The 18,216-nt window shown below is 53.3% G+C and overlaps 1 protein-coding gene across 1 annotated transcript in view; it reads left to right on the top strand.

The window, feature by feature from the left end:
• Window positions 1–17,850, top strand: part of ASS1 (argininosuccinate synthase 1) — a 49,320-nt gene extending 31,470 nt beyond the window's left edge. The window contains exons 12-16 of the mRNA XM_033122670.1: window positions 14–78; window positions 7,825–7,956; window positions 12,562–12,718; window positions 16,095–16,160; window positions 17,560–17,850. Of these exons, the coding sequence (XP_032978561.1) occupies window positions 14–78; window positions 7,825–7,956; window positions 12,562–12,718; window positions 16,095–16,160; window positions 17,560–17,605 (466 nt within the window). The 3' untranslated portion in view covers window positions 17,606–17,850. The remainder of the gene's footprint in view (window positions 1–13; window positions 79–7,824; window positions 7,957–12,561; window positions 12,719–16,094; window positions 16,161–17,559) is intronic.
• Window positions 17,851–18,216: the final 366 nt, after the last annotated feature.

The raw sequence follows: 18,216 nt of genomic DNA on the forward strand, positions 1-18,216 counted from the left end.
GTCCTCCCCACAGGGCCAAGCACGGCGTGGGCCGCATTGACATTGTGGAGAACCGCTTCATTGGGATGAAGTCCCGAGGTGAGTGCTCACCACCCCCCAGGTGTGCTGGCTCCCAGAGCCGCCTGAGGTCCCGGTGCCACTCAGGCGTTGTGACATCCATGCTACATCAGTGACTTTGGGCATCTTTTCACCCCGCCAGACTCAGTTTCCCTCCTGTGCGGTGGGGATGGGCGGCCCTTTGCACTGGCTTCCGAGAGTGTTTGTGAGAAGAGCTGTCCCGAGGGCTCTGAGGAGAGGAGGTCATGCTCTGCTGTGCCCCGGGCGGGTCCGCCAGGTTTGGTGGCAGACTGTGCAGGGCCGGCTTTGTGGTCATGGTCATTGGGGCTGCACTGAGGAGGCCGCGCTGAGCTGGCCTGGCAGGGGAATCCTGCCAGCGGTGGGCGCTGTGGGCTGCAGTGTGAGTGGCCAGGGCCTGAGGGTCTGTCCCAGGGTCAGGCATGGCCCAGGACGTGGGGGCCTTTTTCTAGGGTTGGGCAGGACTCTGCCTGGGTGTAGAAGGGCTGCCCCCTTGGCTAGGCTGCCAGGCCTGTGTCTGCCTCTGGCTGGGCCAGGAGAGAGGAGAGGTGGGTCCCCAAGCGGGTGCCTCTGTCTTCTCTTAGTCACAGAACCCTGTGATTCCCTTTGTCAGTCACTCACCAAATCATCTTGACCACACACGCCCCTCCAGGACTCAGTTTCCCCATCCGCACCAGGGGATCTCAGCTCCCTGTGGTTCTGTGATAAAGCAGTGCTACATGGGGAGCTCTAAGAGGGAGGGGGCAAGCTTACAGCCGTTAGAGCCCATGAATAGGGCACTTGAATTTTTAAATACTGGAGGTGGGGTGGAGGCCCCCTGTTTTGACAGGTGTTTAAATCACTTTGCTTAGGGTCAATTTACAAAGGTAATACAACGAAACACAATGAAACACAGCCAGGCCAAAGTATAATCCTTCAGGGTGTTTTCACTAAGATTCCAAAATCCAGAGAGAGCCGATGGCCAGATTTCAGCTTTTGGAAAAGGGTGCTGGAGCGGGAGGCAAGGTGCTGTGGTTCTCACCCCACGTTTGCCCTGCCCTGCCCTGCCTGTGACCTTGGACTTAGCATCTCTGGGCCTCAGTTTCCCAGGTGTAGTATAGCAGGCATGGGGGATGGAGTTGATCCTTCAGGCTTTGACCTGTTTGGGTGTATCTCAAAAGGTGTGGGGAGGAGAGACGGCAAGCGGGCCCTTGGCCTCTTTCATGTGTTTCTTCTCAACACAGCTATTATGGAAACAACCTAATTGAAACTCTGGGGAAGGCCTTGTCGAGCACAATATTACTAATTAGCTGCTCCTTTTTATCCTCTCTTACCTTTGTTAACATCTGATTAAATGTCCCTTTGTCTTAGTCTGCCCTTGGGAGCCAGCTCCACGTAGAGCATCCAAGGCAGACATGGGAGGGACGTTGGGGAGCTAGAGACCGGTATCCTCATTTTACAGACTGGGAAACCAAGGTTCAAAGTCACAGGCACGTCCCTGGCAGGACCAGGACTGACTCGCAGACCCAGAGAGTCTAAGAGCTTAAGTCTGGAGTGGGCTGATCCAGAGCTAGCCTGTGTGTAATAACCGGAACTGGTGCCATGGAGGTGCCCCATAAATGACTGTGGCCCCAGGGGGATGCTGAAAGGACAAAGGCAGCCTATGCCCTCTGGGAGCTGTCCGTGAGGCTCAGAGGTGTCGCTAAGGCACTTATTGTCGTTCCTCCTTTGCCCGCGGCAGACATCACCAATTGATTGTGGATGTGTCTCGGTGCTGCAGGCAGTCACTACCAATCAATTAGGAGTGGCACTTACGGTGAAAATGAATTGCCTTCTCTTACTGGAAAGACAAGGACTGGCCGTAGGTCGCTTTGTGAAATGGTACCCTGCTTGGTGGAGAGAACCAAGCAAACGTGAACTGAAGGAGGTAGTGACAAAAGGCCTGGACTGGGCTATTCTGGGAAGACATCCTGGAGGTGGTGGTAGGAGTATATAGGCTTCAATTGGTAGAATGTGGACTACAGAGGGTGAAGCAGGAGCTTTTGGGGGAAAAGGAGTGGTAGAAAAAGGTAGGAGGCACCACGGATAGCCGGTTGGGTGGTGGGTTGGGTCTGATGGGGGCCAAGCCCCTGGAGACCTGGGGAGGCATAGGAAGCTGGTGAAGAGGGTCCAGGCTTTGGTGCCAGGCTTGAGTCCCCGTTTTGGCTCCATCACCACGGGGAGAGCAGCTTGGCCTCTCTGAGTGTCAGCTTCTTCACTGTGAAATGGGTTGTGTGCAGATCAAATACGGAGAGTTCATGACCCACAGTAGGTGCTGTGGGTTGGGGGATGAGAGAAGAAAAACCGCTTCCTAATTTTAGGGTGATATCTTATTTTTACTTCTCCACTCCCAATAATTCATAGTGAGAAAGTAAAGAGTGGGACAGTACATTGGGGCATTATGGATTCCCCCACAATGAGGTTTTTATTCAGTCTACGGGAGGAGCTGTTAATTGCCAATTATATTGAGTCCAGAGCAGGAAGGTGCTGTTGTCCGTCCGTATCTCAGTGTACACGGGAATATGTCATTTGTATTGATTTTACAAAGCCCGTAATTGAAATTCGTTAAGGGCTTGTTTTTTTTTCGGGGGGGAGGGGAGGTTAGGGAGTTGGGCAGTGCTAGTGCCCTGGGTCTGGGGTGGCCGGCTCAGTGACACTAGAGGCCATGGGGTCAGAGGGGCAGGGGGCTGGGGAAGCTGCAGATGGAGTGGCTTTCGCTGTATTGTGGCTGTTCACATTGTCATTATCGCATTATCTTTTTAACTCTGGAGGGGGGCTAATTAAGTGAAGTAAATGAAATCAGTGGGGAGGAAAGGGGGGGCAAGGCAAGCAGGAGGAAAGCAGGGAAGGAGCCAGCCCGCGTCCTGCACTCACCTTCCGTCCTCCCCGCCCAGTGCTGCCTCTCCGGCCTCACCTCTGCCCCTGCTGCCACCTCTTGGTCCTCTGGCTCCCCTCTCCTCACAGCCTGCTTCCTCTTCTTCCCTCTACTCTCCCTGCCACTCTCTCCCACTCTCCCCTCCTCTCTCACTTCCTCCTTGCTTCTCTACCTTCTAGCTAAGAAGGAACAAGGGCTGTGCCTGCCCGCTTACCCACCTGCCCACCCACCAGAGGCTTTGCACAGATGGAACCTTCCAGATGAAAAGTGGAGGGAGACCTGTGAAGCAGAAGCACCCACACTCCCAGAGGCCTGGGGTGGCCAGCCTCAGAGGCCACCCTGATTCCCAGCGGGGCCTGCAGGGCACCAGGGGCATAGAAGGTGGTTAGCGTCCCACCATCACTTGCCTCCCCATCACCATGGCAACCACCTTTCTCCTTGGCCCTTGTACCTAACAGGGGAGCCCTTGGGCTCCGGCCAACCTCCCTTCCCCCTGCCTTTCCAAATCCCTCCTTCTGGACACTGCTTTCCCAAAGGACCGGGGCCTCTGGTCCAGGTGCCCTCATTCCACCCCCACCCCGTGACCCCCGGCTGAATTGGCAGAACCCACTCAATTCTGCCAAATTGCTCAATCCGGGCTAACCTCGCAGCCTCAGGAACACATGAGAAGAATTTCAGCGGCAGCAGCTGGTTTGGTCCCCACCTCTTCGTGTTTCGTCCACTCTCCCTGCGCCCCCCCAGCTCCTTGCCCTTCTTCCCCATCCCTCCCCCTTGGCAGTAATTATGGTGTGATTGAAGCTGCTCCACAGAGAACTGCTGACACCTCTGTCTTTTTCCTGTAAACACAGGGAGATGAAAATAGACACTTGGAGCTGCTGTGTGTGTCACTCCGAAGATGTCTGTTGTCTCTTCCACAGCGACACCGAGACTCAGCTGTCATTTCCTCCTCCTTTTTGCGCAGTAGTTTGTATGCCGACTGTCAAAAGCCCAAAATCCCTAGTCTTTTAGCATCAGGTTTCTGTCACTGGTTTTTTTTTTTAAGTCATTTTTTTCCCCAAGAAGAAATGCACAGAAATCATCTACCCCCTACCCCTGTGGAAAGGAGAGGGAAGATCTTTAAAATGCGCGCACACACACACACGCACACACACGACAGCAGCAACCTGAAAACAAGCTTTTTGATCAGTCACAATTAACTTTTAACATCTTCTAAGAAAAGGAGCAGGAATATTAATTGTGCTGGTGTGTTTCACGGCTGCAGCTTTTCTTCTTGGGCCACAACTCTTCCTATTTCTGCCTCGGATGGCTGACAGCCACAAGGCTGGTTCCGAGGGCTGGGCGGGGAACAGCTGGCTCTGCCCACCAGGCACTCTGCTCTTCTCGGAGTTTGGGGGGCCAGCAGCAGGCCCTTGGGCAAGCCGTAGCCTTTCCTCGCTGGAAAGTACAGATGTCTTCCTCGAACCCTGCACACCACCGGTGTTGCTCCCTCTCTGGACAATTGGGAGGTGATGCTGGGAGTGGACTCCAGTGTTCTTGAGACGAAGCCATCAGTCTGCACGCCGCAGTGCGGGGACAGTGTGTCTGGGTGCTTACCTTCAGGAAGGTGGAGGTTAGAAGGCCGAGCCGCAGGCAATTGCAATCTTCTCATTTTCCAGACAGGTTGCCCAGGGCTCAGAGAGGGGCTGCGACAGGCGCAGGTCACACAGCAAAGCCGGGCACTCTCTGTAAAGGTGTAAGTTGTTTGGGACTTCTGGTCCCCATCCCCGGCCCTGCAAATGCAGTTTGGACCAAGCCCCACAGCTGGCCCAGCCAAGGACAAGAAAGCAGGGAAGCAGCCAGGTCCCCTGGGGCTGCAAGTGAGGTGGGCGGCTCCTACTACTGGTCTACCCTGGACACTGCTGTTGCTACTGTCTGTGTTGACATAAGGACGGACTTTAAAAGTTTCTTTGGGTTTTCCCAAAATGTGACAGAACGAATCCATTTCCCATCCAATAAATACGGAATTCCTAGTAGGTGCCAGGGTAAGACCAGCAGGCCTTTGTCATGATCTTGCTATAGGTGACTCTTGGGAAATTATTTTATTCTTGGTGATAGTTTCTAGGATAATTGAAAACAGACCCCTTTAGCATTGTGGTTATTTCTGCCATTTTGGAGGCAGATATTTCTAAATGTTCTGCACACACCTGTCTTTACAAATAGACCGCTGAACGGTCGGGCCTCTCTTGGTGGCCCAGGACCATCGGGAGCCACTTGTTTGTGGTGCCATGCTGCCCCCAAAGAGTGGCCCCAACAACTCCGGTGCTGAGTTCTTGTCTGTTTTCATAGGTTTTCCATGTCTCCCACCCCCACCCTCGTGCTGTCAGCAGTGGCTTTTCTCAGATATCCATGCGTCTCTACCTCCATCAGCCTTTCTAACCCCTTTCTTGGGTTATGTCTTTGAGCCTCTCTGCAGAAACAGAGCCCATTAGAACTGTGTTTACAAGAGTAAGGATGAGGGCCTAAGAAACTCCCTAGGAAGTCCAGGGCTGGGTCTCTTGCATACACTTGGGGATGTGTGTGTTTTCCTGCTGGGGAGGCCATTTCCCCCAAAGGTCACAGCTGGATTCAGGACAGCCACGGCCGTACAAGTGAAACGGGACAGGCTCTTCTGTGGCTCATTGTAGTCATATCCACACCTGGTCTCTTTGACACATACGTACGTCCCCTGAGACCCGGGAGCCCCAGTGAAAAGGCCCTTTCTCCCAGCCACAGCACCCCAGACTTGCATGCTTCCTTTCATGCTCCAGTGAGTACCTGATCCCTTTGCGAAAGGCCCTAAGGGGCAACCTGGAACAGAGATGGGAGACCCAGATGCTCGTCCTGGGCATCTTGGGCAAGTCATTTCCCTCCCCGGGCCTCAGTCTCCTTATCTGTAAAATTGGCATGTTGGACGAGATCAGTCTTTTAAGGACTGCTTGGTGGAGGCCAGGGTTTACAGAGGGGCCTCTGCTCCCCCCAAGTCAGGCCTGAGCTATTCTACATGCTGGGCTTCTGCCTAAGACTGTTTGAATACTGAGTTTGCAGTCAGAAGTTAGGAGAACACAGCACCAGGGTGATCCTAACGGGCCTTGCCTTCGAGTTCTGACATTTCTGTGATTCCCAGACTTAGAGGTCAGAGACGAGGAAAGCTGTCAGGACGAAATTTCTGGCTCATCACACCAACTCAGTCTTGCCCACGTCCCCTTTGGATTTCAAGTTGAAAACAATCTCCTTTCTGGTTTTTGCATTTTTTAAAAGGATCTTTAAATTGCGGTAAAATACAGATCACATTAAGTTTACCGTTTTAACCATTTTAAAGTGTACAGTTCAGTGGCATTAGGTACATTGACACTGCCGTGCAGCCATCCCCACCATCCATCCAGAACTTTTTTTATCTTCCAAAACTGACTTCCCATCTGTCCCCATTCCCCTCTCCCAGGCCCTGGTAACCAGCATTCTCCTTTCCGTCTCTGAATTTGTCTACTTTAGGGACCTCATATAAGTGGAATCATATAGTATTGGTCCTTTCTTGGCTGGCTTATTTCACTCAGCATAATGTCCTCCATGCTAGGTGAGGTGTCAGAATTTCCTTCTTTTTTAGGCTGAATAATATTCCATGGTGTGTATATACCACATTTTATTTATCCATTCATCTATTGATGAACATTTTTGTTGCTTCTACCTTTTGGCTGTTGTGAATAATGCGGCCACGAACATGGGTGTGCAGATCTTTTCTGGTTTTTTTTGTTTTTTTTAAGAGCAACTAGTATGGAAAGACGATGGTGGTCCATTTTAAGGAAACTGAAAACTTGTCCCTTTAATGGTGTCACATTATGTGGTGGAAAGAAAGGAACCTTTCATTGTAGCATTCATGGGGATGGGGGCAGTTATTGCTCCTCCTCCATCAGGACACGAGTACGGAGCAGGTTTATTCAAGGTCAGCTGTGTATGCTCACCTCAACTTTATTCAAGAGGCCACACTGCTGGGCCAAGAGGGAGTCTGGCCGTGTGCACATGGCAATTGGTGCCTCAGATGTCACGTGGTGCTACTATTCGGACCTTCCTCCCAGGTCGGCTTCCTCCCACCTGGTCCAGGCAGATTGTTTAGCAAATGAAGGAACTGAACCTGAGGTGACAGAGGGCGTATTCAGCAAGACCATGGGTTTGGGACCCCATCACCCACTGACCCACAGTGCCACAGACAGCACTGGTCAGGGACTCGGGGCCTAGGCTCAGGTCCCAGTTCCATCCTTCTCATGGCCTCAGTTTTCCCACCTGCATAATGGGGTCAGCGCAGGTGATTGCAAGCCCTCCGCCTCAGCGGTCAGGATTTCTCTGCAGAGGCATGGCTGCAGGGGAGCCACTGGTGAAGGCGGCATATGTGTGCACATGTGTACACATGTGTGTATGTGGATGCATAGCCGCCCCTCCTCTGGCTCCCCGGTGGAAGGGAGTAAGGGATATTTGGGGCCCTGGGCTCCACCATAGTCGGTTTAATTACAGGTTTTCAGCCGCAGGCCGGTGGGCACGTGTTGGGAAGGAGGGGGAGCAGCTCCGAACCCTGTCATTTTCTAACGTCTGCAGGCCTCTTCAAAGGGGGGCATCCAGACATTTTCTCCACAAGCCGCAGAGTGGACTGTCGTGGCCCCAGCATGAACATAATGACAGATGCATTTTGCAGCAAGCTGGGAGTGAATGGGTCCCACCGGCTTGTCTCCTGTCAAACGAGTCATTATTTTTTTTTTATTTTTTTATTTTTTTGTCATTTGCTGACAGTTTGGGTTTCATGCGTTTCTCTCTTTTTTTCTCCTTTTCCCCCTGCCTGGAAAAATGGCTAGGTATCTACGAGACCCCAGCGGGGACCATCCTTTACCACGCTCATTTAGACATCGAGGCCTTCACCATGGACCGGGAAGTGCGCAAAATCAAACAAGGCCTGGGCCTGAAATTCGCGGAGCTGGTGTACACTGGTGTGTAGGCCCCACAGCTGTCCCCCGGCCCCCGTCCCTCCCGAACCAACCAGCACCCTCCCCCAGTTCCACCCCTCCCACTGCCAGAGCCCGAAAGATGCAGGTTGAATGGGGTCAAGTGGGGACGGGATGAGGAAGCCAGGAGGGGATGCTGGGACCCACCCTGTTCATAGGACGTGGAGGGAAACGCGCCCGTTCCCCCAAGGGGTCCGCTGCACCCGCCACCTGCAATCTGTAAGACTGCAGCATGGCTAAAGATGCATCACGGGCCATCCCCCGGGCAACCAACCTTTATCCAGCACGTGCCAGTGCCTGGCACTGTGGGGACACGAGCCGTCCCAGGGGCTCCTCCCAACTTTCCTAAGAGAGCTGCAGCTAGCTCCTTTTACAGATGAAGAAACAGGCTCAGCGTGGAAGGAGCTTGTACAAAGTTACATAACGGGAAGTGGCCTCACTGGGTTTGACTCCAGGTCAGGTAGGACCTGGAGTTACTACGTGAAGTGCCTCAAGCAGGGGGAAGGCTGCCATGACCAAGAACTCAGCCCCACGCCTGGGCCGTACATGAGCCAGACACACGCGTGGAATGGTTGGTGGGTGACCTTAGCACGCAGTGTATGTGGTTCCCCACTTGACACGTGAGGAGACTGAGTTTCCGTGCCTTTCCTGTTGTCACAGAGTTGGAATTTAGGTCTCCTGACTCCAAATCCATCCTTCACCTTGTCTAACAGGGGTCTCTAAATTCAGCCTATAATTTAGCCCATGAGTTAAGATGAATTTCTATATGTTCAAACGGTTGGGGGTAATTTTTTAAAAAAATACCATTTCATGACATGAAAATTACAAGAATTTCGGTGTCCACAGATGGTTTTCGGGGGCACAGTCATGCTCGATTCATGTACATGCCATCTGTGGCTACTTCTAAGCTCCCAGAAGTCTAGTCGGTGCGGGTGGCCGGTTGGCTTAGTTGGTTGGAGCCTAGTGCTAATAACACCAAGGTTGCCGGTTCGATCCCCGCGTGGGAGAGACAGCATGACCCGCAGAGCCTAAAATACTAGCTGGCCTTTCCAGAAAATGTTTGCCGACCCTGCTCTCTACTATTCATAGCTCCCTAATTTGAGAAATCACATCAAACAGCCTCTCCGAGCTGTTGGGGGAACAGGCTGCTGCCTGAGGCCGACCTTGCCATCGGGGCCCTGGACGTCAGGGGAACCCGGGAAAGTAAATGTTGATAATAGCTCCCCGGGATTGGCCTCCACTGCCCTCACCTCGTTCCCTTGTCCTGCACCCTGAGGATCTCTTTGCTTTGGAAACTCCTAATCACGGTAACTCAGTTTGGGATTTTAAGAGGACTCTTGGTTGTTGGCTGGCATCATTTCTCCCTCCCATTGTTTCCGGCAGCTTTGAAACCGAGTCCCCCCTTTCCAGGTACAGACAGGTGTTTAAATACCATTGTCTCCTGCGGACTCTGACTCCATGGGGTTTCAGCGCTGAAAGGTGGATTTTGGTTACAAAGTGGGAGAGTCATTAAGACATGGCAGGCTGCAATGGAGGGGACAGCACCTGGCTGGGCTGCTTCTGCTCAGAGGTGTCCAAGGAAGCCGAGCGGGGGCAGGCAGCCAGCCTCCCTCCCACGGTAGCATGGCTGCCACCTCTCCTGCTGTGGGGCCCTGAGCTGGGGCACTGGCGGGTATTACCTAATCTCAGCTGCACAGAGGTGAGGAAATTGAGCCCCAGGCAGGTGAAGACACTTATCCAAGGTTTCATAGCTGCCGAGCGGTGGCTGTGAGCCCAGGACAGGCCGGCTTCAAGAGCCAACTTCTCGGCCACTCTGAAAAATCCTAGGGGAAGGGAAGGTCGTATGGGCCATTACAAGGGGTGATCAAGGGCCCTGGCAGCAGGCACAGGGGAGCTCTGGGTGTTTGAGGCACAGCTTGGACCCTGGCGATGGGCGCGGTGCCTCTACGCTAGGCCACCGGGGTTGCATCTTTGCTCTGCCAACCACCGAGCCCTCTAAATGCAAAAATGAGTTACAGTGATTAGGAGGCTTGAAAGGAAATAAAACCTCAGGGTGAAGGAGAAGGGATGAAGCGAGGGCAGCGGAGGCTTATCCTGTGTACTTACTATTAATACCTACTTCACCCAGGTGCCCCTGACGTCCAGGCCCCCGTAGATGTCAGCAGCCTGTCGTCCCCCAACAGCTCAGAGGGGCTCTTTGATGTGATTTCTCACGTAAATGTCATAGATCACGGGTTAGCTTGAGCCAAGTTACTTAACCTCTCTGTGCTTCAGTTCCCTCATCTGAAGAGTGGGGATAATAAGCCTCCCTGTCTTGTAGTGAGGACTGAATGCATGAATATTTGTAAAGCATCTAGAACAGTGTCTGGCATGGAACGCTATTCCAGCTTGTGTTAAATAACCACGAATGCCTGGTGCAGTCTCCAAGCGTGGAGGAAGGAGACAGAGGCCTCGCCTCTGGCTGGGTTTATGATCTTGGGTAGGTCTGTCCCCTTCCTGAGCCTCAGTTTCCCCTCCTGTAAAGTAAAGGACACCGGTCTTTTCCCAAGTCTGTCTGGCTCCTCAGTGATACAGACTGTCACTCTGCTGTGACACCTGGCTTCCTTGGACCCCCTGTGGTCTCGGGGCACAGATAGGACCACTGAGGCAAGGAAGCCTTTCTGCCTTGGCCCCAGTCCTAGATGCCCTGGTTACTGTGACCTCTGTCCTCTCACCCCCAAATTTCCTGGTCTACCTGTATGGAGTTTGTACAGGCTCCCCACCTCCAGGTGCAGCCTCTATCCTGAGAGACCCTGCCCCCCCACACAAGGTCATCCTGGCAGGACCCCAATGTTAGGACCCATCTCATTTAGTGGGCACAGCTCACCTGCTCTCCCCTTGCCTCAGTTTCTTCAGCAGTAAAATGGGTGTAATGTACAACTCACACAGAGGGTTGTCATCCCCACTATGACAGTGATTGGCGCAGCCCCAGGCCCCACCTACAGCACATACACAGGCCTGGGACACGCAGGTTCTGCCCCATGCAGCACAGGAAACTCACTGTCTGCCACCCCAAGCTGGGTCTGCTTGGAAAAGAAATCTGAGCACCAGACCCCCACAGGATAGAGGTGGGAGATCCTGGGATAAAGCCCAGGCCAGGTGCTCCCACAGGGGTCTCTGTCCCCCTATCTCTGGCTCCATCTACTCTGCCTGTCTTCCAGCCTGGGAACTTAACGATATAATTACCCCTACTTAGTCAGAAAGATGGCCAAGCCCAGGACAAGGGGCACGGTGGGGGGTGGGGGCCATCAGGGTCCCCGCCCACGGGGTCTGGAATAGAGTCAGGAGCACTCGGTTGGACCAGCGCACTTGAAGATCTCGCTGTGCGGCTTCGGACAGGCTCTTGCCATTCTGGGTGTCTGTCTCCCTGGATATGGTGAGGCCTGATGGAGGCCGTGTTCAAATCTCACCTGAGAGATGCTCAGAGCCTCGCCTGCATCTTCATTGAATGCACACAACCCCTGGCGAGTGGTTAGTATATCATCACACTGTGTAAATGAGGAACTGAGGCACCTAGAGGTTGCTGGTCAAGGTAGAACTGGGATGTGAACTCACATGGCAGGTCACCGGAGAGCCAGGACCCAAACTCTTCTCTGCCTGGCCAGCCCTCCCCCACCTCTGCAAGCCACCAGCCCCCATCGCAGAGGTCTGCTCCCCTTTCCCACGGAGAGCTTCAGCAGGTGCCCCTGGAGGCCTGGGCCTCCAACAATAGCCACAGACCTGAGGCTGACCCAGCCCTTTATCAGGGCAGGAGATCACAAGCCATCTGGCCCCACAGCTGCCCAGGTGGGCTCACCTTCCCAGCTCCATTTCAGAGAAACCCTACCCCTTGTGCAGTCCTGTCCCTCCCCCAACCCCGGCCGGCCTGCCTGCCGGCCACTCAGCAGAGACTAGAATGGAGCAGGCTGTCCACAGGTCTGAGCCTGCCAGTGCTGGGGACAGAGCATGGGGGTAGGGAGGTACCCCATCTCTCAGGCACTGCATGCACTGATGTCATGTTCCAAACATAATCAGGAAAGCTCTAAGGTGATCATGTGAAACAGAGTTGTTTCCACTTGGGCCAATTGAAGACCTAGGCCCCCCACTGCAGCCTGTGTGATCTTGGAGAAGTTGCTCAACTTTCCTGAGCCTCACTTCCTCACCCAGAAAAGCTGCCCTCGTAAAACTGACTCCCTGTGGACAAAGGACAGGGTCCCTTTACCACTGTCCCCAGCGCCTGTCCGTGGTGCTCCCTGAATGTCTGTGGCCTGAAGCAGTGAGTTAGCGCCCCTCCTCCTGACTCTTAGGAGGTTCACTGGATGGCAGGGACAGGGAGAGCACCTCCTTACCCACAGGAGCCCTCAAGGTCACAGGAGGGGCCCTCGGGCTTGTTCCTTGATGTGGCCGTTTACAAGTGCACATGGTGCCGGAACTCAGCAGTGAACAAGGCAGATCCAGTCCGTGATGGGGTGTAGCACTGGTGCCCTTCCTGAACCCCAGTCCCCACATGCCCCGGCCCGAGGCCAGCAGCATGGTGGCCTCCCTAGGTCTCTCACTTTTTTCTCCCCATAGGATTCTGGCACAGCCCTGAGTGTGAATATGTCCGCTACTGCATCGCCAAGTCACAGGAGCATGTGGAAGGGAAGGTGAAGGTGTCTGTCTTCAAGGGTCAGGTGTACATCCTTGGCCGGGAGTCCCCACTGTCCCTCTACAATGAAGAGCTGGTGAGGTAGGTGCCCCCACACCTGTCTTACTGCTGGTGCATGTCCTCATGTCCAGTGTCTCTTCTGACTGGCTTTCTCAACAAGGATGTGCCTGAGCACATGTCAGGTCCTGTGCAGAGCACGGGAGTGAGGGGAACAGTCAGGAAGAGTGTTGACACCACCTCTGCCTTTGTGGAACCTTCAGGCTAGATGGCAGAAATGCACCAATCAAACCATCAACGGAATGGAGAATTAGGAAGGGTGACACTGGGCTGTGAGGTACAGGATACTCTGGCTGGGTATAATAATTGGGGTGTGGAGAAACTTCTTTGAGCTGATCCCCAAACGATAAGAGTATGTCATGTGCAGAGGCTCTAAGCCTTGGAAGAATCCAGAACATCCCAGGCACTACGAGAACCTGAGGGACAAAGGGCCAGAGTGTGAGGGTCCTGGATCCAGAGCTTAAAGGGAAGGACGTGATTGGATCTGTGTGTTTCGAGAGTCCTTCTGGCTGCTCTGGAGAAGGGGTTTGAGCAAGGTGGGAGCTGGCAAGGGTGGAAACAAGGGCTTCCCAGGGACGTGTTGGTGGTGGCTTGAACCAGGTTGATGGATTTAGCAAATATTTAGGTGGACTAAAAAGGGCTTGATGTAGAGGGAAATAGAAAGCTTCAGAATCACCTGGATTTTTTGGCATGAGTGGCTGGGTATACTTTGGTGTCAGTTACTGAGCCGAGGGAATGTTCTTGAGGTTGGGATCTCTTTGAGGTAGGCTAGGAGAACTGTCTCATTGGACATAGGCGTCCAGAGTTGAGGAGAATGTGGGTTGAGGACATTGGGCAGTGGTAGACGACATCTCAATGTTTTCTGAAGTCGAAAGGAGACTGTAGGGGAGAGTCAGTGAGATGAATAGAGAGCCAAGGATGGGGACCTTGACGGGCTTCCTCCCTGATGGGCCAGGCCAAGGCACTGAGAAGGATGCGAGGAGAATAGGAGAGGCCTGGGGGGGCTGCGTCAGAGGTAGCAATTGCCTATTCGCTGTGCCTGTGTTTGCATTGTGAATGAGAGCGTGGCTTTGACCATGGAGCAAGGCGTCTCTTTGGAGGTCACCTGGCCAAACAGGAGGTGAGGGACAGACCCCTGTGGGACAGACAGCCACAACTGACTCATGTCCCAAGCTGAGGCCAGCTCTCCCCTCCTGGAGGCCAGTTGAGAATTCAAGTTCAAGTTTTGTTTGGCAGTCAATATTATTTTTCTCTTTGCCTCTCTTCGCTGTGTTGAGTTTCTCCCCACTTCAATCTTTCTAAACACTTTATAAGCCATAAATATAACCGAATCCGTTTAGATCAGTCGGGGTAAATGTCAAATTATCTTCTCTCTTTCTCTCTCTGGCTCTTTCCTCCCTCCCCCTCCAAATCAACAGCCTCTAATAATCTGCCCAACCCTTCATTAAGCCTTACAGTCTCACTCAGGGAGATTAAATGAATAAAGTAAAAAGGGAAAGGGGAAAAAAAGAGAGAAAAGCAGGAGCATTTATTCTCACTGTGTCTCCGACCATTTCCCTTTTCTTTTTGATTTCTACATCGCTGACTTGAAAGCCCTTGAGTGACAGCGTCACAGGGACCAGCGAGGAAGCCGCGAGAGGTAGCAGAACTGGAAATGCCGCGGCACAGTAGGTAGAAAGTAACGTAATTATAGAGCAGGTCAGAGCCACTCGAATGAACAAAAATAAAAGCACAGAGGTTTTCTGTAGACCGTCAGGGGAGGTAAAAAAAAAAAAAAAATCATTGTAAACTCTTTTTCCACCCAGCCCCCCCCAACCCCAAACCAGTTTTAAAAAGAGGTTTTTCAGTTCCTGAGAAACACCTCTGGAAACATTTCGGCAGCCTGTGGGACAGGTTTGTCCCTGAACGTGCGCCTCACCTTGCCGTCTGGTGGGGCAGTCCAAAAGGGCCCATTTGGGGAGGGGGTGGGAGAGTTCGTTTTGACACTTGAGAGATGGAGGGGGAAGGACAGACGCACAGGCGGGAGGGTCTCCTGTCTTCTCCCCGGGGCCCTTCCACAGGGGACCAGGCGATTCAGACAGTGAGAGAGGCCGGTGTCATGGTTTGTGTGTGCGTGTAGGGGGGTCAGGTTAAGCTTGGATTATCACTCCAAACAAGGTCTGTAAAAGTGATTTGGTGTTTCAGTTTGGCCCAGTCTTTCCTCTGCCCAGTGAGGGCTCAAGCGGCAGTCCCTCTGAAGTCGAACATCTTGTCCCCTTTCAGGGAACTTGCTGGTCGGCTGCTGGTGGCCTCACCTACCTGAGCACTGGAGGGGCCAGTGAGGTGGAGAGGAGTGGAGGGCGGGGTGGGGGTGTGGGGATACCATGCGCCAGCTTCAGGGCCCCATGAAGGTCAGGGTGAGGGCGTGGTGGGGGAGGGCAACAGCCCAAGTCCTGAGCAAGTTTCGGGGCAGCTGGATGTAGAGACCCCATTTGTTGGAGAAAGTCCACAATCCACAAAGAGCCAGTCAGAGGCACAGCCTCGGGGTAGCTGAAAAACAGCAAATTCCCTCTGCCCTGCCCCATCCTGTCCCCGGTCTCACCTCTCTGGAGAAGGCTCCTGAGGGACAGGCCACCTCCTTGTCATCGAGAACCTTGGAAACTGTTATGTCCTGAGGCTGGAGTTTGGCAGACACGAGGACAAGGGGCTGATTCAAGGCTGGGTGCAAGGAGGGGCCCATGAGAAACGGGGGAGCAACCCCCTTTCCTCCGGAGGCATGGACGGTGGCCTTGTGGTGTCAGATCTGAGACCACAGTGCCCTGAACTTGTCCAAAGAGCTTATCACAGTCGTAACTAATGAAGGCAGATGGATGACTGATTGCTTATGTCTGCTCCCCCCAGTGGGCACTGTTCTTGTCTTGCTCTTGTTTCCTGAGCGCCTGGCAGGTAGGAGGTATTTAATAAATACCTGAATGAATGAATGAATGATGTGAGTAATAGTGCCTGGGTTTGAGGAGGGATTCGACAGGGTCTCACTGGTTGGACAAACAAGGTGAAAGGTGACACAGTGGGTAAATCTTGCCGTGAATGTTGGAGGCCCCTCTGTAGCCTGAGGGACAAAAATCGAGACTGTTCCCACGTGCACCCCCTGGCCTCCTGGGCCTTCAGCCACTGGACATCGTCGGCTGTTCCTGATCACTCCTTGGAGCCCCCGCAGCCCCGAGGGCAGAGATGGCTCAGATGTTTGTCCTCAGTTTACCTACGCAGTGCTCTGGTCATAGGAAGATACCACCCAGTGCGCGCTGGCCGGGCTGAAACCTGACGTGCCCATCCATGCAGCAGCGGTTCCTGGCCCCGGAGGGCCCCCGGGTGCCGAGGGCAAAGCCCAGAGTGCTGACCGACTTGTACTCTCTCCTTGCAGCATGAATGTGCAGGGCGACTACGAGCCAATCGATGCCACTGGTTTCATCAACATCAATGCCCTGAGGTGAGAAACTCTGGGCCCCGGTGGGTCCTCAGACCTCCCGGATTCGGGGAACAAACTCTGCGGGGACCTCGACCACCCTGCCCTAGACGAGCCCCACCTTCCAGTCCCTCTACGTACGGCATCCTCGGCGCCTGCTTTGGACCCAGCCTGCTCCCATTCTCAGCGGGACCAAAAGGCACACTTGTGACAGCCAAAAGGATCCTGGCCACTGGGGCTCCAGGTTTTGGGGTCCTTCCCTTAGCCTCTGACAGTCACTGCCACCCTCTCCAGCTGCAGGGTCTCAACGAGGAGACCTTTCCTGGGCAGTTTAGAAAGGGAAATGGTGGAGAGGTAGAGGGACGTCCCAGATGACCACCTGGTAGTGCCTGCCTTCATGTCACCGTACCTGAGCTACAGGTCTAGCTAGAAACCATCCTAGCCCCGTGGATCTCCATGGCCCATGGGGGTGGCACACATCTGAAGCCACTCAGAACTGGGTTCAAATTTTGACTGCAGTGTGGTCTCAGACCCCTTCCAAACATCCGGGAATCCCACGTGGGGCTGTTAACCGTACCTGCCTCATAGGTACAGGGCAAATTTGGTATGAGTTTGTGGAAAGGAAGCACGTGGCCCAGACCCTGGCATGCAGGTAGAGCACAGTGCCTGGTGGCACGTGTTCAGCCTGGGCGTGGCCCTGAGGCTGGCACGCACCAAAAGCAAACGGTCATTTATGCCAGCAGCTACTGTAGACGAAGCCATTCCCAGGCATCTCCTAAGTTGTCTCATTTAATTCTTACACAAATTTGCAACTCCAAAACCAGGCTCAGAGTATTTAAGTAACTTGCCCGTGGTCAAATAGCTAGGAAGCCGCCGGGCTGAGTCCAGAAAGCTGTCTGTCCAGTGCTGGGTCTCAATTACCAACTTCCTTCTCACGGGTTTGGGGTTGAGAAGACGGTTGTGAGAGCCTCTCTCCTCTCCTTGACACTTGCCCTGGCACACAGCCACCATCTTCGTCCAGAGCCAGTCTCTTCCCTGGGCACTCTCCACTCCAACAGTCACCTCTACCTCCCAGCCTGCTTTGCTCTCTGTTTGTATTGTATGACTATAAACCCTTTTAAATGACTCCAAACACACTGGGTTTTCATAATGGCCTCTTCATTTCTCCCATTGCCAGTTAAATGCTTTGTCTTCAACAATGACAAGCAATGTTTTCCCCCTAAGATAAATTAATTACATTATCCTGATTGGAGGGCAGGAGGGGCCAGGGCAGGAGAGGGAATAGAGGGAGAAAGAAAGACAACTTCACACACATCTTAACAAACAGCTGCCCTGCCACCCCAGCTCTGCCTGAATTAATTGAACTGACTGCATGTTGTTATTGTTAATTTACATTTTTCTTTGTTTTGATTCTGGTTTACAGGCTGAAGGAATATCATCGCCTCCAGAGCAAGGTCACTGGCAAATAGACCAGCTGACAATGAGGAGCTGGGCCTCCTCACTTTGCCCTTCTCCAAGTACAGGCCCTAATTGTCGTGATAATTTGTAATTGTGACTTGTTCTCCGGGGCGGGGCTGGCGGCGTAGTGGGGGTGCCAGGCCCCAGCTTTATTCTCTGGTCCCCTGTAGCCTGCAAAAGTGGTCAGTGAAGGGAAGGGTGGGGGGTGGATACAGTGGGGAGCTGTAAAATGACAATTAAAAAAAAAGACACATGAGTCTTTTGTTTCTTTATTTCTGCAGAGACAGGGGTAAGAGAGAGAGAGAGAGAGAGAGAGAGAGTGTGTGTGTGTGTGTGTGTGTGTGTGTGTGTAGTCAATCGTGCTTTTCTTAGACCAACCTTTGTGTTTTCTAATTTAAGTGCTCCCGAAGGCCACCTTTTGCCAGAGAATCTGTTTATCTGGAAGAATCGACCCCTCTCTCCTCCAGCAAAAAAATAGGGAATCCAGAAGTGCCCACCTGGGTCCAACCCTAGCGCAGCCCCCTGGCATTTGTCACCGACTGTGGCCCTGTGACACGTGCCAGGGAAACCAAGGAGAGTTTAGGTGACATACTTGGGAGCTGTCCTACCTGCAGCTCACAGT

The sequence above is a fragment of the Rhinolophus ferrumequinum genome, chromosome 12, assembly GCF_004115265.2.
Source record: "Rhinolophus ferrumequinum isolate MPI-CBG mRhiFer1 chromosome 12, mRhiFer1_v1.p, whole genome shotgun sequence".
Classification (NCBI taxonomy): Eukaryota; Metazoa; Chordata; class Mammalia; order Chiroptera; family Rhinolophidae; genus Rhinolophus; species Rhinolophus ferrumequinum.